Below are 26,328 nucleotides of genomic sequence, written 5' to 3' on the forward strand. Positions count from 1 at the left end.
TTGACCAGGTCTGGACATAGACATATCAGATACAATCTCCACACTGCAGCGCTGGCTTCTCCCCTTTTTATTTTGATATTGGTTTGTGGCTGACCACCACTGTTGCCGTGCGCGCTGGGTTATGTACGCCATTCTTTCTGTGTTTTTTGTGATTGACCTAGGCTGCTGTACACACATACAGCAGTCCTGCCCTAGGCTTTGCTTGATAGGCTTGGACACAGGTGCACAGTCTCGTCCTTCGTCTGTGGTGCTGGTTGGGCAGTGTGGAGGTTGTACCTGAAATGTCTATGTCCAGACCTGGTCGGCCTTTTATCTATGCTTGCGCTTTCTGGCGCCATGGGAGTGATTCAGAAACGCTTCAGGTACAGCATACATTTAATGTGGTCTTGCTTTTAATACATTTAGGAGGCCGTAATGGCACAGCGAATATAAAAAACGTAAAGTAGGACTGCCCCATTATGAGAATGCCTTGGCGAGGTGGGGTGGCTCAAAGAATTGATCTATTGTTTGCTAAATGTCTCAATTTTGAAATACAGTTAGAAATCAATATGTGCATGTGCACTTCATATATTGCGTTCTGACCATAAGCGGTGCTGGCTTCTCCCCTTTTGTATTTCGATGCTGTTTTTAATAGCTTGGGAACCTTATGGGGTATTGTCCCTTGTCCCAGGTTATTAATGTCAGCCCCCAGCTGTGGGCTTTCCCTCTGCTGGTTATAAAAACTGCGAGGGAGCAGATGACTTATTTAATTTTACACAGGAGGCACACAGCTGCTGCCGAGTACAACTACCATCATTGTCTCCTGGTCAGACCGAGATCAGCGCGAGCAGGAGACAATGAGGAGAGCTGCATTCAGCAGTTGACCAGCGCCAGGGAACAACGTAAACTGTACCGCTTGTTCCCTGGCGCCTATACGCCTAGTCACACGAACGGCACATGGATGTAACACACGGCCAGTAAACACGGATGACACATGGATATCGCATCCGCACACACGGACCACGTATATCACCAATACTGTCTCTTCCTGCACACGAATGACCAGAACGTGGCCTAATGCAAACAGGCACACACAAAATCATAGCAGAACTGACTGAACCAATTGAACACGAACTTACTCATTTTACCATTATAAAAAAAAAAAAATGCAGTGTGATATGGTAAGAAGAATAAAAATCATTTTTTTGCAGATTATTGTTGGTTACATTGCCACGTTCTAAAATCTCACTTTTGCAGCAATCTGTAAGGGCTTTTTTTTCCCTTTCATAAGCAGTTTTGTTCAATACCATTTTGGAATACGAACGTTTTGATTGCTTTTTAGTACTTTTATTATTATTTATTTAGGGCGGCAGGTGTTGTGTCCAAAAAGGCAGCTCTTGCGTTGATTTTTTTTTTCCTTTAACCTGTTCTTGACTGGGCCATTTTCCTCCATTCCAGAGAAGACATATTTTAGGATAAATGTGCTTCTAAAGGCTATAAAAAAAATCTCGCTTGGAGTCTATGGGTGAATTTCAAGTGGTTAAGTGGTTTAGCTTATGAGTTCATTTTATTTTTTCATAAAATCGGCAGATTTTTTAAATTGGGAAAATGAAGGGGGGGGTGTAAACTTGTGTTTTTACATGTTTGATTTATATATCTTTTTTAGTTCCCCTTGGAATTTAAACCCAAGACCATCTGATCGTTTAAAGTGTATATACTGCAAATCCACAGTATTGAGGTAAAATAGTTAATTTTCCTATATTCTAGAAAGCCCAGCAACAGACTGGGCTTAGCAGTAGTACAAAGCAGGCAACCCATCAGTATCCCGTGACTGCCCCGCAAGCAGTGTAACTGGGCAGGAGCAATGGGCACACACTGCAATCACAACCACTTAAATGCTGATGTCACAAATAGAAGGAACATCACCAGAGCCATCTCTGATCGCTGCTGTTAGAGGCAAGCACCACACAGGGGGCAGGCTCAGCTCCAAAGCCAAATCCATGCATATATGCTCTCCATCAGGAAGGGTTTAATGTTTGGTTTTTTTAAAAAAAAACAAAAAAAAAAACACACGTCATAACATGTGCAAAGAATAAACAAAATTAATATTAAAAAAAAAAGTTTTCAATTGAAAAAAAAGTTCTATCAGTTATGCACTGGCATTAGAAGAGGCTTCCAAGTTCAGCACATGATCGAAACCGAGTGCCTTTTATCCGTGCTTCTTTCAGCCACCACGTTACTGAGCACTGACAGTAGGCTTGTGTGCTGCCAACCACTCAGGAGTCATTTATTGGTTTTCAAGAGTCATTTGGAAGTCCAAATAACTTTACAGTGCCAGCTTCCCGACTGCTGTCATATTTGCCATCCTTGTCGTCACAAGCAAACGCCAATAGGTATCTCTTAGGGTGCCAGGCTACAGTGAAAGTGGGGGACTCGCACTGTACTTCACACAACTTCTCACCTAAAAAACAAAAGACAAGGATATCAAATATAAAGCATGCAAATATGGGGTTTTTTTGCAATGTACACACTTAGAATCTGTTGGCAGGTTTTTACTACCTCATCTGAGCGCAGCATAATATAAGTAAAGAGAAGCTGAATCCAACGATGTATTACTTTGTGCAGAGCTGATAAAAGCTCCCCCTGCCCACACCAGGCTCTCGGTGTACAGTGTCTATAGATAGTGAGCTGCTTATCACAGGAGGGGGAGGAGTCGGACTAGCATGCACAGGCAGATGCAGCTGATGTAGTGAGACAATGATAATCACCAGATAATAAAACCTTCAGTGTAAGTAAACAACACACAGCCTGGGAAGTGACACATTGGTTGAAAGCTGTTTTAACTCCTACCTCATGCAGTCCTCGGATTACATTGCAAAAAACAACTAAACTATACAGCGAGGTTTCCAGGATTATGAAAAAGTGTGTTAGTCGGTGCATCCATAGACCGTGCCTGGTTTAGCATCTCGTCCACAAACCATATGTGGTTAATTGCTAACAGTGCCACTGACACTACAGAAAAAACATTTTCTCCTGACCCCAACTCAGCCGCAGGCATATATGAGGCGGATGAGATCGGGGAAGGAGACCGGCAGCTGTTCCCGACATTGTGCAAATGGACATAATGCTATGGAAGCCTTGACCAGTGCTACTGTAGTGACAGCATCTGCTCAGTCAAAAAAAATAAATAAAATTATCTCCTGGCATGCCAAAAACAGTGGCCATTTGTGCCCTGCTAAAAGCTGTGTAAAATATGCATAAAACTGAAGGGTCTAATTCATTGCATGAGATTACCAAGAAAAATAAAAAGTTTTTAAAAAAATTCTTGAACCCAATTTTTAATTCAGCCTCCCTAAAATTGGAATAGAAAGATCAAAAAAAAAATATTGAACTCCAAAATTTACCAATAAAAACAAGGCCTCATACAGCGGTTTTGGGGAAGAAAAAAAAGTCAGATCTCTCAAACATATATTTATATTACACACCCTATACACAGTGGCAAGTAAAAGTTTGGGCACCCCTGGTCAAAATTTCTGTAATTGTGAATAGTTAAGCAAGTTAATGAAATGATCTCTAAAAAGCCTAAAGTTAAAGATAACACTTGTTTTGAGGAAAATACAAAAGGGCAAAGTATATATATATTTTGACCAGGGTACCCATAACTTTTACATACCACTGTATGTGTACACACACAAACAGCGAATGTACGGTGCGTTACCCGTAATTACATTTCAGTAAGCGTGTTCAATAATTTTCTCCTGTGACCTCTCTCATTATTACATATATCTTTATTTATGGACATCTATGGTTTCATTTAGAAAATTGGTGACGTCTTCAATACTTATTTCACCTGCTGTGTATGTGTAAAATATGCTACATGATAAAGTTGCATCAAGTCCTTATAGGAAATCCGTTACCAGGTTGTTGCTCTGTAATAAGTGCAGCATGATGTAGGGGCAGAGACCCTGATTCCAGTGATGTGTCACTTACCTGGCTACTTGCGGTCATTTTGAAACAGTCACTTTTCTCTGCTGCAGATGCAGCAGTGCTCTGAAAGCTGATCCATATGTAACCCCACTCACACAACTGATTGGCAGCCTTTTGGGTATACTGCAAGTCGAAAAAAAATGCTAATCTGTGGTGGGGGCAAGGTACACAGCAGCAGAACTAGGAAGCATGAGACCCCCTACTCCTGTAGTGAGAAAACAAGCAACGCACAGTGCAGCAAGTGACATCACTGTAATCAGTGTCTCAGCCCCTACATCATGCTCCTCTCAGATTACATAGGAAAAACATGTTTATATTCTCCTTTAAGGTAGTGATAAATAGAAAACTGCAAATTGCTAATTACTGCAATGCCAACTATTTTGCCTAACTAAATAAATATGAATAAGCTCACACACAAAACAAAGTAAAATATAGGATGGCCTCAATTTTACACATGATCAGTTATGCCACCAATACCAGAATCATCTGCACCGTGTAATTGCTAGGGTTGAGCGACTTTCATTTTTTTAAGATCGAGTCGGGTTTTGTGAAACCCGACTTTGTCCAGAGTCGAGTCGAGTGCAGTCGGCCGATTATCGCTAAAAGTCGGGGATCGACCGAAACACGAAACCCAATGCAAGTCAATGGGGAAGCATAGTCGGCAGTAAATGGAGGCCAGGAAAACACCTACAGTGCCCATTTTAATGCCAAAAACATCCATTCTTGTTTCTGAAGCTTGTCAATCTAAATTAACATTATAATAATAGTTGGGCATTGAAAACTGGGGTTCATTTGGCAAAAGTTGTGGGGGGTAGGGCTGGTTCAAGCCTTCAGTGGGCTCAGGAAACGTGGACTACGTCACGGCGGTGTTGCAGGGAGAGGTAAGTATTTCAACGTTGCAAGTGCTGTGATCCTGAGCAAGCAGGGGGGGGCCCACTCGTTCGCATTGGCACTGGCACAGGGCCCCTCAAAGTACGGCGGTGTGTTTGCATGGCGGGGGCGCCTCCCACCAGCAGCGACACTTTTGCGTACTCTGAGGGGCCCTGTGCCAGTGACGTCGCCAACGAGTATGCCCCCCCCCCCCACCTGATGAAGGAACCTGCACTTTCATCTGCACCTTCCTCTTTGTCCCTGTGTAAGGTGGTATAACATGCGGGAAGGGGAACCTTACTTTCAGCAGGGCCAGATTCTGGCTGTGTAGAGTGCAAGGGGAATGTAGTGGTCTAGGTCAATGTACCAGCAGACTCATCTAGCAGTGGCTGGGCAATGGGCAGGATGAGGAGGAAACAGATATAGGGCCGAAAAATAAAGTAGGCTAAATGCAGTTCAAAATTGGTAACAGGACTAAACAGGCGGCATTGCTTTGTTCAGTGGAGTAGCAAACCCAAGAGCAGCAGACAGTGTTTCAAGGGCCCAACCACACTAGTAGGCCAAATGCAGTTTAATATCTGATACTATAGGCCGAAAGCCAGAAGGTAGAAGCTCAGCTGTATTCAGTTGAGGGCAAACACCAGGCAGGGGCAGACACCGTTAGTAGGCCCTAAACACCATTTTTTTATTTAAAACACAGCACTTAATGAGAGCCAGAAGGTAGAAGCTCAGCTTTATTCAGTTGAGGACAACACCAGGGAGGGGCAGACACCGTTAGTAGGCCGTAACCAAAGTTGAAGGCCAAATGCAGTTTAATATCTGATACTATAGGCCGAAAGCCAGAAGGTAGAAGCTCAGCTGTATTCAGTTGAGGGCAACACCAGGGAGACACCGTTAGTAGGCCCTAACCACCAATTTTTAAAAACACAGCACTTAATGAGAGCCAGAAGGTAGAAGCTCAGCTGTATTCAGTTGAGGACAAACACCAGGCATGGGCGGACACCGTTAGTAGGCCCTAAACACCATTTTTTTATTTAAAAACAGCACTTAATCAGAGCCAGAAGGTAGAAGCTCAGCTTTATTCAGTTGAGGACAACACCAGGGAGCGGCAGACACCGTTAGTAGGCCGTAACCAAAGTTGAAGGCCAAATGCAGTTTAATATCTGATACTATAGGCCGAAAGCCAGAAGGTGGAAGCTCCGATTTAGACAGTGGAGGACAATTTGAATTAGGGACTGCAGACAGACTTAGTAGGCTGTCCCCTGTGGACCATGCATCCACCACATTAACCCATTGCGCCTTAATGGACACGTAATCTTCCATGGCCATGCGTCTGTTGTCAGGTGCACCTTTGTACTCACCGATTGCCAGAGTGCATGGACAATGCGGTCTTCTACATGCTGGTGGAGGGTTGGGATGGCTTTTCTCGCAAAAGAAGTGTCGACTGGTTAGCTTGTAGCGTGGTACAGCGTAGTCCATCATGGCCTTATTAATAGTAAATAAAATATATAACTAGGCTCTATGAACTTTTAAATAGGTTCCAGGGGTACACGGGCAGCATTGGTGTGGTCAGTGGAGGAGTATTGCAAGTAGGGGCCGCAGACAGGCTATCAAAGGCCTAAAATAACTAACAATAGGCTCATGGCAGTTTAAAATCGGTTACATGGATACACGGGCAGGCAGTATTGTGGTCAGTGGAGGAGTATTGCAAGGAGTGTCTGACACAGTTAGTACTCCAAAAAAAAAAAAAAAAAAAATTTAATGTCTCGCAAAACAACTATAAGTAAAAAAAGGGTGGCATGCTTAGGTACTGGGGTGGGCTCATCTGCAGAGTTTATGACAAAGTAATTTGGCAGTAAATTAGTATTTACTGGTGTCAATCTAGGACACTGCCCCAGACTACTTTAACTAGCATCATAGATGCAAACAAATTGGTATTGTTTGTCAGTACCAGGCATTGAATGATGTCAGTGCATAGACTAAACATTGGTGGAGCTGTGCGAGATAATTTTGCACGTGGTAGAGCACAGTTTGAGCTGGGGGGGGGGGATCTCTTGTGGCCGGCGGTACCGCCCCAGGGCCCCTCATGTTACAACGGTGTGTCTGACGTTGGGTGCGCACCACCACCGCCAGAGACACTACATTGTACTATGAGGGACCAAGTGGCAGTGCCGTCGACCAAAAGCGAGCACACCCACCTCTTCTGACAAACAGCACTGTAACTAACGGGTGCTTGCGCCAAGTGTCGAGAGTGAGACAACGGCCCCGTGGGGGGAGTTTTCCCATTGGGGGATGTGTAAACATGTCGTATGCTGGACAAACAGCTGCTGCAAATTAAGAGATAGGAAGACTCAGTAAGACCAGTCCACAAGCAAGACCTTTTTATAGGAAAGCTAGGTGTCAGCCGGGAAAGGTGGGGCAAAATAATTTGAAATCCAGGAGTGGTTCATTTTAATGAAGGTGAGATCATCCACATTTTGGGTAGCCAGACGAGTCCTTTTTTCGGTTAATATTGAACCAGCAGCACTGAATACTCTTTCTGATAGCACACTAGCTGCTGGGCAAGCAAGCTCCTGCAACGCATATTCTGCCAATTCAGGCCAGGTGTCTAATTTGGATGCCCAGTAATCAAATGGGAATGACGGTTGAGGGAGAACATCGATAAGGGTTGAAAAATAGTTAGTAACCATACTGGACAAATGTCTCCTGTCACTTTGAATAGATGCTGCAGTACCTGTCCTGTCTGCGGTCATTGCAAAATCACTCCACAACCTGGTCAGAAAACCCCTCTGTCCAACGCCACTTCTGATCTGTGCACCTCTAACACCTCTGCCCTGTAGCCCCCTGCAGCTCGTGTGAGAACCATCACCGGCGCTGTGTGCTGGGAATGCCTGAATCAAACGGTCTACAAGAGTAGCTTGTTTGGTTGCTAATATTTGTTCGAGGTTCTCATGTGGCATAATATTTTGCAATTTGCCTTTATAGCGAGGGTCAAGGATGCAGGCCAACCTGTAATCGTCATCGCTCATCATTTTAATAATGCGTGTGTCCCTTTTTAGGATACGTAAGGCATAATCCGCCATGTGTGCCAAAGTTCCAGTTATCAAATCTGCGGTTGTGCTGGTTGGAGGGGCAGTTACAGGCAAATCTACGTCACTTGTCTCCCTTAAAAAAAACAGAACCCGGCCTTGCAACGCCACTAATTTCTGTTGGCCCAGGAGAAGCTTCCTCATTCAAAAAGTATTCATCCCCATCATCCTCCTCGTCCTCCTCTTCGCCCGCTACCGCGTCCTCTACACGGCCCTGACCAGACAATGGCTGACTGTCATCAAGGCTTTCCTCTTCCTCGGCTGCAGACGCCTACTCCTTTATGTGCGTCAAACTTTGCATCAGCAGACGCATTAGGGGGATGCTCATGCTTATTATGGCGTTGTCTGCACTAACCAGCCGTGTGCATTCCTCAAAACACTGAAGGACTTGACACAGGTCTTGTAGCTTCGACCACTGCACGCCTGACAACTCCATGTCTGCCATCCAACTGCCTGCCGGTGTATGTGTATCCTCCCACAAATACATAACAGCTCGCCTCTGTTCGCACAGTCTCTGAAGCATGTGCAGTGTGGAGTTCCACCTTGTTGCAACGTTGATGATTAGGCGATGCTGGGGAAGGTTCAAAGACCGCTGATAGTTCTGCATACGGCTGGAGTGTACGGGCGAACGGCGGATATGCGAGCAAAGTCTGCGCACTTTGAGGAGCAGGTCGGGTAACCCCGGGTAACTTTTCAGGAAGCACTGCACCACCAGGTTTAAGGTGTGAGCCAGGCAAGGAATGTGTTTCAGTTGGGAAAGGGCTATGGCAGCCATGAAATTCCTTCCGTTATCACTCACAACCTTGCCTGCCTCAAGATGTACAGTGCCCAGCCATGACTGAGTTTCATTCAGCAAGAACTCGGACAGAACTTCCGCGGTGTGTCTGTTGTCGCCCAAACACTTCACTGCCAATACAGCCTGCTGACGCCACTAGCTGTCCCATAATGGCACACCTGGTGTGCAACAGTGGCAGCTGCGGATGGAGTGGATGTGCGACTGGGGTGTGTGGACGAGCTCTCGCTTCTGCATGAGGAGGAGGAAGAGGAGGAGGGGGGGGCGAACGCCTACAGCCAACTCTTTCCTTGCCCGTGGACTAGGCAAAACTGTCCCAATATTGCTGTCCCCTGTGGACCCTGCATCCACCACATTCACCCAGTATGCCGTGATGGACACGTAACGTCCCTGGCCATGCCTACTGGTCCATGCATCTGTTGTCAGGTGCACCTTTGTAGTCAGACTGCCTGAGTGCATGGACGATGCGGGCTTTAACATGCTGTTGAAGGGCTGGGATGGCTTTTCTAGAAAAGAAGTGCCGACTGGGTAGCTCGTAGCGTGGTACAGCGTAGTCCATCAGCGCTTTGAAAGCTTCGCTTTCAACTAACCGGTAGGGCATCATCTCTAATGAGATTAGTCTGGCAATGTGGGCATTCAAACCCTGTGTACGCGGATGCGAGGATGAGTACTTCCTTTTCCTAACAAGAGTCTCATGTAGGGTGAGCTGGACTGGAGAGCTGGAGATCGTGGAACTAGCGGTGGTGCCGGTGGACATGGCAGACAGAGAGGGTTGGAGATGGTATTCTTGCCGGTGCCCTACATGCAGTGTTTCCTACTGCAAACCTGGCGATTCCCTGCCTGCTTTGGCCTGGCGACGAAAGCTGCACAGATACTGCCGGTGGTGCGGGAAATGGTGGGTTTACAGTGATGGAAGGGATGTAGCGTTGCTGACTAGCTTCATTGGCCGAGGGTGCTGCAACCTTTAGGGACATTTGGTAGTTATTCCAGGCTTGCAAATGCATGGTGGATAAATGTCTATGCATGCAACTTGTATTTAGACTTTTAAGATTCTGACCTCTGCTTAAGGTAGTTGAACATTTTTGACAGATGACTTTGCGCTGATCATTTGGATGTTGTTTAAAAAAATGCCAGACTGCACTCTTTCTACTATCGGATAACTTTTCAGGCATTGCAGACTGAGCTTCTTTAACCGGATGGCCACGCTGTCCTCCAACAGGTTTTGGTTTTGCCACGCGTTTTTGGCCAGATACGGGCCCGGTAGATGGAACCTGTTGTGATGTTGATGCCTGCTGCGGCTCCTCCTCCTCCGCTTCTGAACTACTGCCGCCTGCACCCTGTTCCCCCAATGGCTGCCAATCGGGGTCAACAACTGGGTCATCTATGACCTCCTCTTCTATGTCGTGTGCAACTTCGTCTGTGTCACCGTGTAAGCCGGTGGTATAGCGTTCGTGACGGGGCACCATAGTCTCCGCTGGGTTTGATTCTGCCTTAGTACACTGCGAGGGCAATGTTCTTGTCTGAGTCAAAGGAAGAGCATAGTAATCTGGCTGTGGATCTGTGCACTCCATGTCCGATTCAACTTCTAATGGGCATGGCCTGTTAACTGTTTCACTGTCTAACCCAGGAACGGTATGTGTAAAGAGCTCCATGGAGTAACCTGTTGTGTCGACTGACGCATCCTTCACTGTTGTTCTGGGTGAAGGACACAAGGAAGCGACTTGTTCCTGACTGGGAGCATCCACTGATGATGCACTGCTCTGACATTTGGCACTTTCCGAGGAGGAGGCGAAAGAGCTAGAGGCAGAGTGAGCAATGAAAGCCAATACTTGTTCCTCCTGCTCCGGCTTCAAAAGTGGTTTTCCTACTCCCAGAAAAGAGAGCGTTCGAGGCCTTGTGTAGCCAGACAACGAACCTGGCTCAACAACTCGAGACTTAGGTGCTGTACTGCTTTTACCACGACCACCTGATGCTCCACCAGACCACCACCATCATTACCAGCTGACAATGACCGCCCACGGCCACGACCTCTTCCACTAGACTTCCTCATTGTTTGCAAAACGTAACCAAAGTAACGCTATTTGTTACTGTAAAACAACTTATAAGGTGAACTCAAACTTCTGTAGAATTTATATATACCTTTATAGGTGCCTGACACTGAAAGGAAAATCAGGCCCAATGTTACACACTCGGTTTTCTGTGCCCCAATAATTTGAGACAGATGGCACACACAGGAGCAGCACTCAAGCAGACTTGCCAATATTTATCTCCCACTAATTTTTTTTTTTTTGAAAAGGGAGAATTTACCACCAAAAAAACAAAAAGGACCAGTATTACACACACACTGCTTTTCGGTGGGACACAATGAGAGACAGATGCCACACACAGGACTGGCACGGAGGCAGACTTGCCAAGATTTATCTCCCACTAACTTTTTTTTGGGAAAAGGGAGAATTTAGACAAAAAAAAAAAAAAAATGGCCAAGTATCACAGTGGTTTTTTCGGTGCCACACAATGAGAGTGAGATGCCACCCACAGCAATGGCACGGAGGCTGAGTTGCCAAGATTTATCTCCCACTAACTTTTTTTTTTGGAAAAGGGAGAATTTAGACAAAAAAAAAAAAAAAAATGGCCAAGTATCACACAGTGGTTTTTTCGGTGCCACACAATGAGAGACAGATGCCACACACAGGACTGGCACGGAGGCAGACTTGCCAAAGATTTATCTCCCACTAACTTTTTTTTGGGAAAAGGGAGAATTTAGACAAAAAAAAAAAAAAAAAATGGCCAAGTATCACAGTGGTTTTTTCGGTGCCACACAATGAGAGTGAGATGCCACCCACAGCAATGGCACGGAGGCAGACTTGCCAATATTTATCTCCCTGCAGTTATCTCAGAAAAAGTATGGCAGGCAGCTAGAAAAAGGACTGCTGCATACAAAAGTGTGGACAAACACACAAGATAGCTGTGCAGAAAGGAAGGAAAAACAGGATTTGTGCTTTGAAAAAAGCAGTTGGTTTGCACAGCGGCGTACACACACAGGCACAGCAACGCAGCTATCAGGGTCAGGGAGCCTTCTAGTGCAGCCCAATGAGCGACAGCGCTGAGGAAAAAAAATGTAGCTTCCACTGTCCCTGCAAACAAAAGGTGGTGTTGGACAGTGGAAATCGCTACAGCACAAGCGGTTTGCAGCTTTATGTACCCTGCCTATCACTATCCCTGCTTCTGAAGAAGCGGCAGCAACCTCTCCCTACACTCACATCAGCAGCAGTAAGATGGCGGTCGGCGGGAACGCCCCTTTATAGCCCCTGTGACGCCGCAGAAAGCAAGCCAATCACTGCAATGCCCTTCTCTAAGATGGTGGGGACTGAGATCTATGTCATCACGCTGCCCACACTCTGCGTCCACCTTCATTGGCTGAGAAATGGCGCTTTTAGCGTCATTGAAACGCGACTTTGGCGCGAAAGTCGCGTACCGCATGGCCGATGCAACGCTGGGATCGGCTCGGTTTCATGAGACGCCGACTTTGCCAAAAGTCGGCGACTTATGAAAATGAACGATCCGTTTCGCTCAACCCTAGTAATTGCTAATTGTACTTTCAGGGAACGCGATTTCATTTGAGAGAAATGGTAATTCTCAAACTGCCTAGTTCACACATTTAAAAAAATATATATATACAAAAATAATGAAGTGTTCTCATTAATGTGTTTACTACAATTCCCTAGATCATCTTTGCATGTACGGGGGTTGGACAAAATAATGGAAACACCTGGAAACATCAGCAAAAGTTAGCTTAATATGGTGTAGGTCTACCTTCTGCAGAGATTACAGCCTCAATTCTCCGAGATATGGATTCATACAAGGTGTGAATTGTTTCCAAAGGAATTTTAGCCCATTCTGCAGTTAAACACCCTCCAGTCCTTTGAGCGACGATGGCGGCGGAAATCGACGTCTAACTTGAATCTCTAAAATAGACCATAAATGCTCAATAATGTTGAGGTCTGGGGATTGTGGGGGCCAGATGAGATGCTCAACTTCATTAGAATGTTCCTCGTGCCATGCGTTAACGATTCTAGCTGTATGAATTGGTGATTTATCATCCTGAAAGATGGCGTTCCCCTCCAGGAACAGTGCTTGAACCATTGGATGCACTTGGTCGCCCAAAATGCCTAAATAATCTCTGCTGTTAATTCATCCATGAAGGGATATCATTGGCCCGGCGGATCTCCATGAAATAGCACCCCAGATCATCACAGAACCTCCGCCATGTTTTACGGTTGGGAGAAGGCAGTCTGGATGGAATGCTTTTTTCGGCTGTCTCCAAACGTACACTCGGCCGGAGGTTGGAAATAGGGAAAACTGATTCGTCTGAGAATATCACATGTTTCCACTGCTTGAGGGACCAATTCTGGAGGTTTCTACACCACTCTAAACGCTTGGAAACATTTGTCATTGAGAGCAGCGGTTTTCTAATTGCAGCTCTTCCTTGGAATCCAGATTTGTGCAGCTCCCGATGAACAGTTTTCGTGGAAACTGGGTTCTGTAGGTGTTCATTGAGCTCAGCAGTGATTTTCGGAGCCGTGGTCTTGCGATCCTCTCTCACAATTCGCTTTAGAGTCCGACGGTCTCTCTCAGGCAACTTTGACTTTCGGCCGGATCTGTGCTTTGCTGCGGCCGTTTTTCCTTCTCTTTCAAACGCAGTCATTACTTTGGAGACAGTACCTCTTGACATGTCAAGCATTCGGGCACTTTCTGTTACACTAGTGCCTGCCATACGAGCACCAACAATTTGGCCTCTTTGAAAGTCCGAGAGGTTTGCCATTGGTATCAGGTTCTCATCAATGTTCTTACAATTATGCAAAACAAACAGTTAATTTACATACACATATCACATAACACAAATAATCAACTACAAAACATTACCATATGTCACAGTTTGCATGTTTATCACATGTTCGAAGATTATGATGCCAAAACGTTAGGTGTTTCCATTATTTTGTCCAACCCCTGTATAACAGTTTTTAAATGATCTATTCTGAATGAAAGCTGGGCCTCGTCTTTATAGATATTGGATTTGATAATTGTGTATCTGCACTTGTAGGGAGCCCCACTAGGGGGAGCTGTACCTCTCGTACTGACACTGATACTACATTTCCCACTGTTTCTTTATTGAATTGCTTAGGGCGTTTATCACTATTTGCATCTTAAAGGCATAATGCGGATACATCTAGCAGGTAGATTACATTATATACGATACCATTTATTCAACATATTGTTGTTCACAGGAGAAAAACATTGCAAAACCTATTCTAATTATATTTTATTAATTTTAAATACGTTTTAGGATTTCAGGAAAGCTGGAAAGGTTTGACTCTCGGTTCCTGCTCTCCTGTGTCAGGAAAGCCAAAAGGAGAACGCAGGAAAAAATGCATGCTGAAAGGGAGTTCTAGCACCTGAAGTGCAGGCAGAATGCCGATATAGGACAACCAGTCACTCACAAAGAATGAATGGCAAACAGTGGGACATGAGAACAGACTCAGGTTTTGGACATAGTATGTGTGCCAATAGCAATTTTCAAGTGTAGAGAATAAGAACAGCGCAGCGCTGCTTATTCCCAGGTTCTGTGTGAGAGGACAGGAACGCTTTCCACATGTGAAGTAATGGAGGTCTCATGTGTAATCTTATCAAGTGCTAGAGCCAATACCTGTCTCAACGTGTGCGATGTCAATGAAATGGTCCTCAGATGCAGATGCCAGCATTTTCCCATCATAGCTGAAGCTCAGTGTCCTCACAGGCCAGTCCAACCTGCAACCAAGAATGGCAACCATGCATTATACGCCTACAGTCTACGCAAGGCTTCTGTCAGCGTGTGTCCTACTTGCCGAATAGCTGCAGAGAGAACGCGGATACCTGGAGCGCTCCCCATAATCAGCTGTGTGACAGTGGCAACACACAGGGTCTCCATGCATGTGCTGTGACTGTCACACAGGGGCGCCATGCAGCTGCGGCACCGGACAGCTGATCAGCCGGCACGCTACAGGTATCCGGGTTCCCACTATAGCTATTCACATAAGGAGTTACCCAAAGCTATTCGCTCGTCCTTATTAATTACCGCTGTAAGATAAAGGCGACTACGTACCTGGAGAAGCATCGCACACACACCAGCTCTTCTATGTCCCACAGACTGACGAGCGCATCCGCACTACCAGTGGCAAAGTACTTCCCGGTAGGGTCAAACTTTATACAAATGCAGTTTGACGGGTGAGCGTTAATGGACTGAATAGGTTTGAGCTCTGGATAACTAGCATAAAAAAGAAAAAAAATTATTAATTACAAACAATAGGATATTTGGCGCTAGTGTCTAGACCCGTTATTATCGAAGACTCTATATCTGAAGTTTGCCGCTGTGAAGTGACACATCCATCATCCTTACACAGCGGGGTAATCAGGGCATTTCAGCAGAAGACAAATCATACAATCAGAAGTCCTAACGCCCCCAATATACTAGGAGAAATGGGAAGACCAGTGGACATTTCAGGAGACAATTTTACTTTTTCTTGGGCCAATGACATTGAGATTCCAAAGACAAATGCCAGTGATCAGTTTACTTATATAGCCCAGTATAAAAAGTGTTAAAGGCCACTGATCGTTTTGAAATAGGAATTTGTACATTATATGAAGTTTGGAACCTGATAAAAATAAAAGATTTCTCTTTTGGGGGAATGTGTCTCCCAGTAATACAGGCTGGATGTGAGCTGTGTGTATCCAGGGAGCAGAGGTTTCATTAGTACATTTGTCACCACAGCTTCTATCCTGCACCTATTTCCTTTTCATGTGCTTTCCACCTTATCTATGGAATTCGATATTTCCCCCCTCTCCACATTGAGGAGACCTGTGCACAACCCCTCTCCATTGCTGTCTCTCTCTAGAGGCTCATTCACACGACCATATACTCAGTCCGAGCGCTCTGTAAAAAAAAAAAACCGCATTCGGATAATAGTTATTCAATGGGGCTATGCAGACGAATGACGAGTAGAGTGACGAATAGAGTTTTCCTTTAAGAATGTTTTCACACTTAAATCAGGGTCTTCAAGAGGACCCTCAGTTGCCAATTCCATCACATTTGGTGGGAAGAGTAGCAGAGCATGTATCACTTTTCTTCCCATCAAAATGATGGCCACCACGACAAAACCTCGATAGACCCCATTATAAGGCGATTATGTACAGGTTTGGGGGCATCATGTGACAGGTCAGGGACTGGGTTGTAATTTGAGTCTATGGCATAACCAATTTAAAACAGATCATAAGAGGAGACAAAGCAGCCATATTTACAAAGAGATATGGGGTCACATAACTATGCGAGATAGGTGACAACCTGGTTTGATAAAATGTATTTCAGCCTCTCAAAAGGGTTATTCTTAAATTCAATCCAAATGCAATCCAGAAGGACAGCAGGTAGTCCAACAAGTGGTTAAAGGATTTTATTTATTTTGAATCCAACTGTGACGGCAAGAGCAAAAGACCGAGGAAGAGCAATCCGCAAGAGAACCGTTATGGTTGACGCGTTTCGGAATGATACTCCTTACTCATAACCTCATGCTTCTTACTCAGCAGTATCACTCCACAACACGTCAACCATAACCGTTCTCTGGCGGATTGCTCTTCCTCTGTGACCACGAAGTGCTGGATTACCTGCTGTCCACCCTGGACCCGTGCTCAAGTGGAGGAGTGAGCTGATTGTGTTATTTTTTGAACTAACAAATTAAAAGCTGCACTCTGAAACGTTATAGTATTTACACACGGAATAAATAAAATTGGAACTGCTTAACTGCGGTCAAAAAAAGTAAAAATGAAAATACTTTGCGCCCCGAAACGCTATCAATCTTTTAATATTTATAATACAGGCCTTCCGACTGAGCACTCCGACCATCAGCCTATGGCAGTTTTAAACAAAGCTGGATCCTACATGCCCGTATGATTGTAGGCTTTCAGCCCAGGAGAGGCATCATGGTTAAATTAGGGTCCCAACAAGTAGGGTCGTCTTGTTGCAGGCTGTTGGGCTCACATGAATTGGCCAATTTATATGTCAAGTACCTTCAATGTTTTAACTTTATTTTCTACAGCAGTAATGTTTACATACTACAGCATTTTAGAGTGCAGATTTGGTAATTACTAGTGATGAGCGAATATACTCCTTACTCAAGATTTCTCGAGCACGCTCGGGGGTCCTCCGAGTATTTTTTAGAGCTCGGAGATTTAGTTTTCATCGCCGCAGCTGAATGACTTACATCTGTTAGCCAGGCTGAGTACATGTGGGGATTCCCTAGCAACCAGGCAACCCCCACATGTACTTATGCTAGCTAACAGATGTAAGTCATTCAGCTGCAGCAATTAAAAAACTAAAAAATACTCGAAGGACCCCCGAGCATGCTCAAGAAATCTCGAGTAACGAGTATATTCGCTCATCACTAGTAATTACATATAGCGTGGCTCTCTTAGCTTGCACCTGTTCTCATTTGTCTGTTTGGAAGGGACGGTCAGTCTTTTGATATTTGTCTTATTTATATAGTCGTTATTTTCAAATTGTCTCTTGAGCAGCACACAGCTTCGTAATCTCCTTACTCCCAAATATCTTTTGATATGGGCACTTCTCGTTACAGTTCTGGTGAGCAACAGAGCTGTAGTATTAGTAGAACTGTAAAGCTCAGCACAAGTTCTGCTGTAACACATTCAGCCATCAGTGGTTTGTTTTGACTCTACCCTATCATCACATTTACACTGAGACAACAGAGCATTTGAACAAGCACACAGCTATGAACAGTGAGAGCTCTGATTAGGATACCTGCTCCGAAAGCAGGGGATGCTGGTTTCTGGTAAGAGTTATAACAGAAACAGAGGGAGTGAGGTGAGCAGCTATCTGCTGTATAAAAATCAATGGGCTGAAAAAGTTGGTTATAATATTAGGAGTAGTGATGAACAAACGTGCTTGGATATGGTGTTACCTGAGCATGCTTGTGTACTAACCAAGTGACTTCAGCATATCGAAAAATATGTTTGAGTCCCCGCACCTGTTTAACAGCCGCAACACATGCAGGGATTGCCTAACAAACCGTCAATCACTGCATGTGTTGTGGCTGTCGAACAGCCGAGACACGTAAGTGCAGGGACTCGAACATATTTTTCAAGCACGCCAAGGTCACTCGGTTAGCACCAAAGCATGCTCAGATAGCACCTCATCAGAGCACGTTTACTCCTGAAACTTAGCTACTGCACACTCTCTGCAGAGTCTGGCAAGCACCAGTGGCCAAGCTCCATGGATACCAGCTGTACACCATGAAAGATAAAAGCACTCATTGCAAAAGATCAACACGACAGCAGATAGCCAATCAACTGCAAAACTTGCTTAATTTTCATGCTGTCTAACCAATTAAACCAATTTCATAACTTGATAATATCCTTGAAAAGATGACATTGTATGAATTTTACTTAACAGGAACTGGTCAGCAACCTTCCCTCACAACCGTTGAAAATACAAGTTAATCAATACCTTTATATATCCCACAGAGTTGTTCCCCTACTGAAGTGATATATCGATGAGGCTGGAAGTGTAGCACTAACTCATTCATCTAGTCGAGAGAGAATGGAGTAGAAGGCAGAAAGGAGATAGGCAATGGAAGGGCATCATTATGCCCCAATGCATTTAAATCTCAGTACAGCGGGGGTACAAAACTGTGCTGACATTAAAGTGTGAATTAACTTTCAGCAGCTACACGCACCTGTTTGATTAGGAGAAAGATGTGGGTTACTTTCAGGTTCCCTTTAAGAGACTGTTGTCTGAGTATAGCTCAGGACATCGATCTATTACTACACTAGTGACAGGAGTGCTGAGTGATGGACACTGTACCTCAGGATATTAATACAACCATTCCCGTTGGTGAGAAAGAACATATTGTTGTCATTGTTCCAGGAGATTTCATTGACTTCAAACTTGAATTGTTCCTCTGCTTTGGGGCGATGGGTTTTAACATCTATAAAGGTGACAACGTCGTCTTTATTTCCCACTGCAATGGTCTGACCGTCTGGGCTCCAGCAGATATTAATATTTTCACCTAAGTGCGAGATATGGCATTAATAAAATAAAAAGGTAGAAGTGTAGTATAGCAGGACTCAACAAGCAGGATTACTATGCAGAATATACAAATAGATCAGGATTCCGTGTTCTCCTTGACGGATGGGACTGGTAAGGGAGCAAATATAGGAGAGAAATCTATGATCACTAGTATGGGAGAGACATGGTTCCTCAGAAGGGAGTTGTACAACGTTATACCCCATACAAAGGATAGGGGGATTCTTGATTGCTAAGGGTCTGAACTATGTGACCCCACGTATGAATGTAGCAGTGGCTGGCGACGATAAAATAAAAAAGCTTATACTCACTTCCAGTGCCGGCACCGTTCTCGCAGTGTCAGCACTTGCTCTCGCTGGGGCTCCCATGCTGTGGTTGTGACACGTGACCCCGGCGCCCAATCAGCGCTGGTATCACTGTCCCCGCCTACTGTTGAATTGAACACGAAGAGGAAGTCAGATATCGGCTACAACCCAGACTTACTCTTTATATTTTATTTGTCCGAAGGTGGGACAATGACGCTGATGCCGATTGGGCGCCTGGGGTCACATGTCACAACAACCGCACGATAGCCCAGAGACCGCAAGTGCTGACACCGCTGGAACGACGCCTGAGTATAGGGTTTTTTTTTATTTTATTGGAGCCAAACATTTAGATCAAGAAGGGGGTTGTTCAAGTAGTGGACAACAACCCCTTTAAGAATTCCATTATTAGGTGATGTATGTCTTTTCCAGGAAACTCCCTTCAATTTCTGTAATACATCTACAAATACGAAGGGCCTTCATCGGTCCCTATAAATGGAGGGATTGCAGACACTCACCTTTTGTGGTCACAGTTGTAAGGCAACTCTCTGATTTAACATCCCATATACGAATAGTCTTGTCCCCCGATGCGGTGACGAACAGATTTGGGTTTGTGGGATGCCAGCAGAGCTGATCCACGCTGTCCCCATGGCCACGATAATTTGTCTCTTTTACCTGCAATTGGAAAAAAGTAAAATGAAATCCGGAGTGTGCCCAGCAGCTCACAGCAGATCCTTAACGGTACCACTTGTACTGACGCTGCTCTCTGGTTATTCGGACACACTTGTCAGTAATCTGCATCATCACAGCTGTAGGCACATCGAAGAGGATGATCCCCTGTACTGGATATACCCAGATTTCCCACAGGTCCAACCTTTGAGTTCACAAGGAATTTCATTCTTCAGCCCTGAAATCTTACACATGTGCCCAGTACTCCCAGAGCAATGCCCGCACTGCTCATGTACCAACCCTGGGTCATATGACACAGTATCTGAGCAGTGACGAGAGAGTAGGAAAACACATGAGCTGTCAATTAAGACCAATAGGGCTGCCCACTAACAGTAAGTGCGTTCAGACCACCATATACACGGAGTGGTCAGCGGGTCTCCCGATCCGAGCACAGAAATAACAGCACTTTTAGTGCAGCATCTCGCCGTATATATATTGATATGTAGGTAGTGCTTGCAATTATGCCAAAAACAGGATGATCAATGCGCCATAAGATCCACAGGTGAAAAAAGCGACAGCAGCACCCATGGTAGCAAAAAGTATCGTCTTCATTATTAATACATCACATAAAACAGGGGGACAGCAACGTTTTGCCCTTAGGTCTTCATCAAGGTCTGTTTTGTAAGTGCGAAATGTTAGAGAGTGCTGCATTCCTCACTGCCTGACCTTTAATAGGCTGCCCATACTGGCTCCTATGTACAGCGCACTACCTCCATCCATGGCTCCTCTGTACTGGACACCTGACCATTCTGCCCATACTGCTCCCACGTACAACGCACTACCTCCATCCATGGCTCCTCTGTACTGGACACCTGACCATTCTGCCCATACTGGCTCCTAGGTACAGCACACTACCTCCATCCATGGCTCCTCTGTACTGGACACCTGACCATTCTGCCCATACTGGCTCCTAGGTACAGCGCACTACCTCCATCCATGGCTCCTCTGTACTGGACACCTGACCATTCTGCCCATACTGGCTCCTAGGTACAGCGCACTACCTCCATCCATGGCTCCTCTGTACTGGACACCTGACCATTCTGCCCATACTGGCTCCTAGGTACAGCGCACTACCTCCATCCATGGCTCCTCTGTACTGGACACCTGACCATTCTGCCCATACTGGCTCCTAGGTACAGCGCACTACCTCCATCCATGGCTCCTCTGTACTGGACACCTGACCATTCTGCCCATACTGGCTCCTAGGTACAGCACACTACCTCCATCCATGGCTCCTCTGTACTGGACACCTGACCATTCTGCCCATACTGGCTCCTAGGTACAGCACACTACCTCCATCCATGGCTCCTCTGTACTGGACACCTGACCATTCTGCCCATACTGCTCCCACGTACAACGCACTACCTCCATCCATGGCTCCTCTGTACTGGACACCTGACCATTCTGCCCATACTGGCTCCTAGGTACAGCACACTACCTCCATCCATGGCTCCTCTGTACTGGACACCTGACCATTCTGCCCATACTGCTCCTATGTACAGAGCACTACCTCCATCCATGGCTCCTCTGTACTGGACACCTGACCATTCTGCCCATACTGCTCCCACGTACAACGCACTACCTCCATCCATGGCTCCTCTGTACTGGACACCTGACCATTCTGCCCATACTGGCTCCTATGTACAGCGCACTACCTCCATCCATGGCTCCTCTGTACTGGACACCTGACCATTCTGCCCATACTGCTCCCACATACAGCACACTACCTCCATCCATGGCTCCTCTGTACTGGACACCTGACCATTCTGCCCATACTGGCTCCTATGTACAGCGCACTACCTCCATCCATGGCTCCTCTGTACTGGACACCTGACCATTCTGCCCATACTGGATCCCACGTACAGCACACTACCTCCATCCATGGCTCCTCTGTACTGGACACCTGACCATTCTGCCCATACTGGATCCCACGTACAGCACACTACCTCCATCCATGGCTCCTCTGTACTGGACACCTGACCATTCTGCCCATACTGGATCCCACGTACAGCGCACTACCTCCATCCATGGCTCCTCTGTACTGGACACCTAACCATTCTGCGGTGGCTTCTGTACAGAGAATCACTGTGACAGAGTTGTATTATGAGAAGGGCATGGCACGTGGCGAGGTAGGACATATAGTGGTTACAGACCACCCACATAAGAGGTACACATTGACATGGTTGGATGACTTTTGCCTTTCTTGATCAAAAATTGCTAAGGATTCCAATATTGGCGTTCATGTATTCATTAGTCACAGTGCGGCTGGTGTATACAGACAAGGTTGGCCCTGTATCTAGGAGGCTCCTAGGGGGCAGCGTACCATATAACCAGAAAGATATGGTGAGCGTATGATCCCAGCACCAAGTGTGGGCGCTATGTGGGGAGCCGCCATACCGTACGGGGTGCTATGTGGGAGGCCGCCATACCGTACAGGGCCGCCATACCGTACAGGGCGCTATGTGGGTGGCCGCCATACCGTATGGGGCGCTATGTGGGTGGCCGCCATACCGTACGGGGCGCTATGTGGGTGGCCGCCATACCGTACGGGGCGCTATGTGGGGGGCCGCCATACCGTATGGGGTGCTATGTGGGGGGCCGCCATACCGTATGGGGTGCTATGTGGGGGCCGCCATACCGTATGGGGCGCTATGTGGGTGGCCGCCATACCGTACGGGGCGCTATGTGGGTGGCCGCCATACCGTACGGGGCGCTATGTGGGGGGCCGCCATACCGTATGGGGTGCTATGTGGGGGCCGCCATACCGTACGGGGCGCTATGTGGGGGGCCGCCATACCGTATGGGGTGCTATGTGGGGGCCGCCATACCGTATGGGGCGCTATGTGGGTGGCCGCCATACCGTACGGGGCGCTATGTGGGGGGCCGCCATACCGTATGGGGTGCTATGTGGGGGCCGCCATACTGTACAGGGCGCTATGTGGGGGGCCGCCATACTGTACAGGGCGCTATGTGGGGGGCCGCCATACTGTACAGGGCGCTAAGTGGGGGGCCGCCATACTGTACGGGGCGCTAAGTGGGGGGCCGCCATACTGTACGGGGCGCTAAGTGGGGGGCCGCCATACCATACGGGGCGCTAAGTGGGGGGCCGCCATACCATACGGGGCGCTATGTGGGGGGCCGCCATACTGTACTGGGCGCTATGTGGGGGGCCGCCATACCGTACAGGGCGCTATGTGGGGGGCCGCCATACTGTACGGGGCGCTATGTGGGGGGCCGCCATACCATACGGGGCGCTATGTGGGGGGCCGCCATACCGTACGGGGCGCTGTGTGGGGGGCCACCGTATTGAATATGTATTACACCCCTACATATACACAGTACCAGGCACAGTGGGTGCAGCACACAGCTCCCAGGTGTCCCCGCGGACATAGCTCATACACCAGTGCTGGCAGCTGCCAGGAGGCGCAGTCTCACCAGCCGGTCCTTCTCCAGCAGGAACACGCTGGCCGTCCTATCGAAGGATCCCGACGCCAAGCGCCTTCCATCACAGCTCCAGGCCACCGAGTGCACCTTGGCGGTGTGTGCCGGGAACTCTCGGGTCTTGCTGTTTGCCTTGAAGTGTTCCTGCAGCGCCACCGCCGACATGATGCGGATAGAGGCAAATCCGAGTGCGCTAAAGGACCTCTGCCGACGTCATGCTCACGTGACCATGTGGGGGAAGATGTCACCGGAAGGGGCGCGGCCCGAGACCAGGAAGTCGGTTGTGCTGCACTGCTGTTGTGCTGCTGAGCTGAGGGTTGCGTCTAGTTCGGAGTTGATTTTTTGTGGTCCTCAAAAAATCAACTCCATTCTAGCTGATTCACTACTGAGGTGACTAGATTGGAGTTGATTTTTTGAGGTCTCATTTTATCAACTCCACTTTAGACGGCTCACTACTGAGGTGACTAGATCGGAGTGGATATTTTGTGGTCCTCATTCCAGCCACTCCACTCTAGCCGGTTCACTGGTGAGGTGACTAGATCGGAGTGGATTTTTTGATGATCTCTCTGCAGCTTCTCCATTCTAGACAGTTCAGTTTCTACAGTGACGTTCCTCAAAAAATCAACTCCAACGTCCAGAATGGAGCTGATTCCAGGATCCTCATAGACTACAATGTAGTGGGAATGTATACACACACACACAGTGTGTGTGTGTGTGTGTGTGTGTGTGTGTGTGTGTGTATATACAAATATATCAGCTTTATAGTTGTAAGAATATAATACTTTTATTTTTTAGATACATGCTTAAACTGTTATATTATGTATTTCCAAAGGGCAAATTTTTTTTTTTCATGATTAATCAAACTTGCATTTTATTATTGCTTTTTATAATATAAATAATTACACATAGCGTTGATTGTTTATTTTTGCCTGAATTTTACTTTTGCTGTATTACCAGTCCTGGCCGCAGCACCGACATTGGAAGAGTGGGCGGAGCCTCACGGGGAAAAACGTAACAGAGCGCATCAACAGAGTCCTCATAATTTACATTGGATCGGAGTGGATTTTTTGAGGACCTCATTTTAGCAACTCCATTCTAGCTGATTCACCATTGAGCCGTCTAGATCGGAGTGGATTTTTTGAGGACCTCCCTGTAGCCTACAATCGTGACAGTTTGGTGCTGAGGTGACTGTAATCGAGATTTTCAAAGAGTGAACGGAGCTTCACAGGGAGAAACATAACAGAACGAAGCAACAGAGTCCTTGTAATTTACAACATTGGATCGTAGTGGATTTTTTGAGGACCTCATTTTAGCAACTCCATTCTAGCTGATTCACCATTGAGCCGTCTAGATCGGAGTGGATTTTTTGAGGACCTCCCTGTAGCCTACAATCGTGACAGTTTGGTGCTGAGGTGACTGTAATCGAGATTTTCAAAGAGTGAACGGAGCTTCACAGGGAGAAACATAACAGAACGAAGCAACAGAGTCCTTGTAATTTACAACATTGGATCGTAGTGGATTTTTTGAGGACCTCATTTTAGCAACTCCATTCTAGCTGATTCACCATTGAGCCGTCTAGATCGGAATGGATTTTTTGAGGACCTCCCTGTAGCCTACATTCATGACAGTTTGGTGCTGAGGTGACTGGAATTGAGTTTTTCAAAGAGTGAACGGAGCTTCACAGGGAGAAACATTACAAAGCGAAGAAACAGAGTCCTTATAATTTACAACACTGGATCGTAGTGGATTTTTTGAGGACCTCCTTTTAGCAACTCCATTCTAGCTGATTTACTAATTATTTATTACTAGATGGTGGCCCAATTCTAACGCATCGGGTATTCTAGAATTAGTATGTAGTTTATTTATGAAGATTTTAGAATAATACAATGAATACACAGGATTCGGCTGGCTGAGCGCGACCAATTAGCGAAGCGTGGTTCAAATCCCACGCCAATTTGTGGCCGGACTGCGCGTGTTGCTGATTGTCCGCGGCCGACGACGTAGTATATAGCACAGCCACGTAGTATATAACAGCCCACGTAGCATATAACAGCTCACATAGCATATAACACAGCCCACGTAGTATATAGCACAGCCACCTATATAGCACAGCCCACGTAGTATATAATTGCCCACAGAGTATATAGCACAGCCCACATAGCATATGACACAGCCATGTAGTATAAAACAGCCCACGTAGCATATAACACAGCTCATGTAGTATATAACAGCCACGCAGTATATAACACAGCCCACGTAGTGTATAACACAGCCCACATAGTGTATAACACAGCCCATGTAGTATATAGCACAGCCACGTAGTATATTGCACAGCCACGTAGTATATAACAGCCCACATAGTATATTGCACAGCCACGTAGTATATTGCACAGCGACGTAGTATGTTGCACAGCCACGTAGTATATTGCACACCCATGTAGTATATTGCACACCCATGTAGTATATTGCACAGCCACGTAGTATGTTGCACAGCCACGTAGTATATTGCACAGCCCACGTAGTATTTTGCACAGCAACGTAGTATATTGCACAGCCCACGTAGTATATTGCATAGCCCACATAGTATATAACACTGCCAACATAGTATATAGCAATGTGGGCACCATATCACTGTTAAAAAAATTAAAATAAAAAATCATTATATACTCACCCTCCAACGGCCCCCGAATACAGCCCAGGCATTCAGCAATGCTCCTCGCGACACTCCGGTCCCAAGAATGCATTGCGGTCTCGCGAGATGATGACGTAATGGTCTCGCGAGACCGCTACTTCATCATCTCGCAAGACCGCAAAGCATGGACTGGAGCGTCGCGAGGAGCAGGAAAGGCGCCGGAAGGTGAGAATATAATGATTCTTTATTTTTTTATTATTTTTAACATTAGATCTTTTTACTATTGATGCTGCATAGGCAGCATAAATAGTAAAAAGTTGGTCACACAGGGTTAATAGCAGCGTTAACTGAGTGCGTTACACCGCGGCATAACGCGGTCC

General features: G+C 46.3%; 1 protein-coding gene across 1 annotated transcript; it reads right to left on the bottom strand.

Annotated features, from left to right (window-relative positions):
• Positions 1-2,036: 2,036 nt before the first annotated feature.
• On the bottom strand, positions 2,037-23,628 carry LOC143776469 (THO complex subunit 3). The gene is made up of 6 exons (XM_077265893.1): positions 23,311-23,628; positions 19,665-19,821; positions 18,623-18,827; positions 14,858-15,019; positions 14,423-14,523; positions 2,037-2,440 (listed from the first exon to the last, which is right to left on the bottom strand). Exons 1-6 carry the CDS (start codon positions 23,479-23,481, stop codon positions 2,277-2,279), a joined length of 960 nt encoding a protein of 319 aa, XP_077122008.1. The 5' UTR covers positions 23,482-23,628; the 3' UTR covers positions 2,037-2,276.
• Between the last annotated feature and the right edge of the window lie 2,700 nt (positions 23,629-26,328).

The sequence above is a fragment of the Ranitomeya variabilis genome, chromosome 5 (assembly GCF_051348905.1).
Source record: "Ranitomeya variabilis isolate aRanVar5 chromosome 5, aRanVar5.hap1, whole genome shotgun sequence".
NCBI classification, from domain to species: domain Eukaryota; kingdom Metazoa; phylum Chordata; class Amphibia; order Anura; family Dendrobatidae; genus Ranitomeya; species Ranitomeya variabilis.

Coding starts and splice junctions, on each gene's coding strand:
- LOC143776469 (XM_077265893.1), bottom strand. CDS start 23,481: ATGTCGGCGGTGGCGCTGCAGGAACACTTCAAGGCAAACAGCAAGACC. Junction 19,822..23,310: donor TGCTGGAGAAGGACCGGCTG/GTGAGACTGCGC, acceptor TTCCAATTGCAG/GTAAAAGAGACAAATTATCG. Junction 18,828..19,664: donor TACAACTGTGACCACAAAAG/GTGAGTGTCTGC, acceptor TCTCGCACTTAG/GTGAAAATATTAATATCTGC.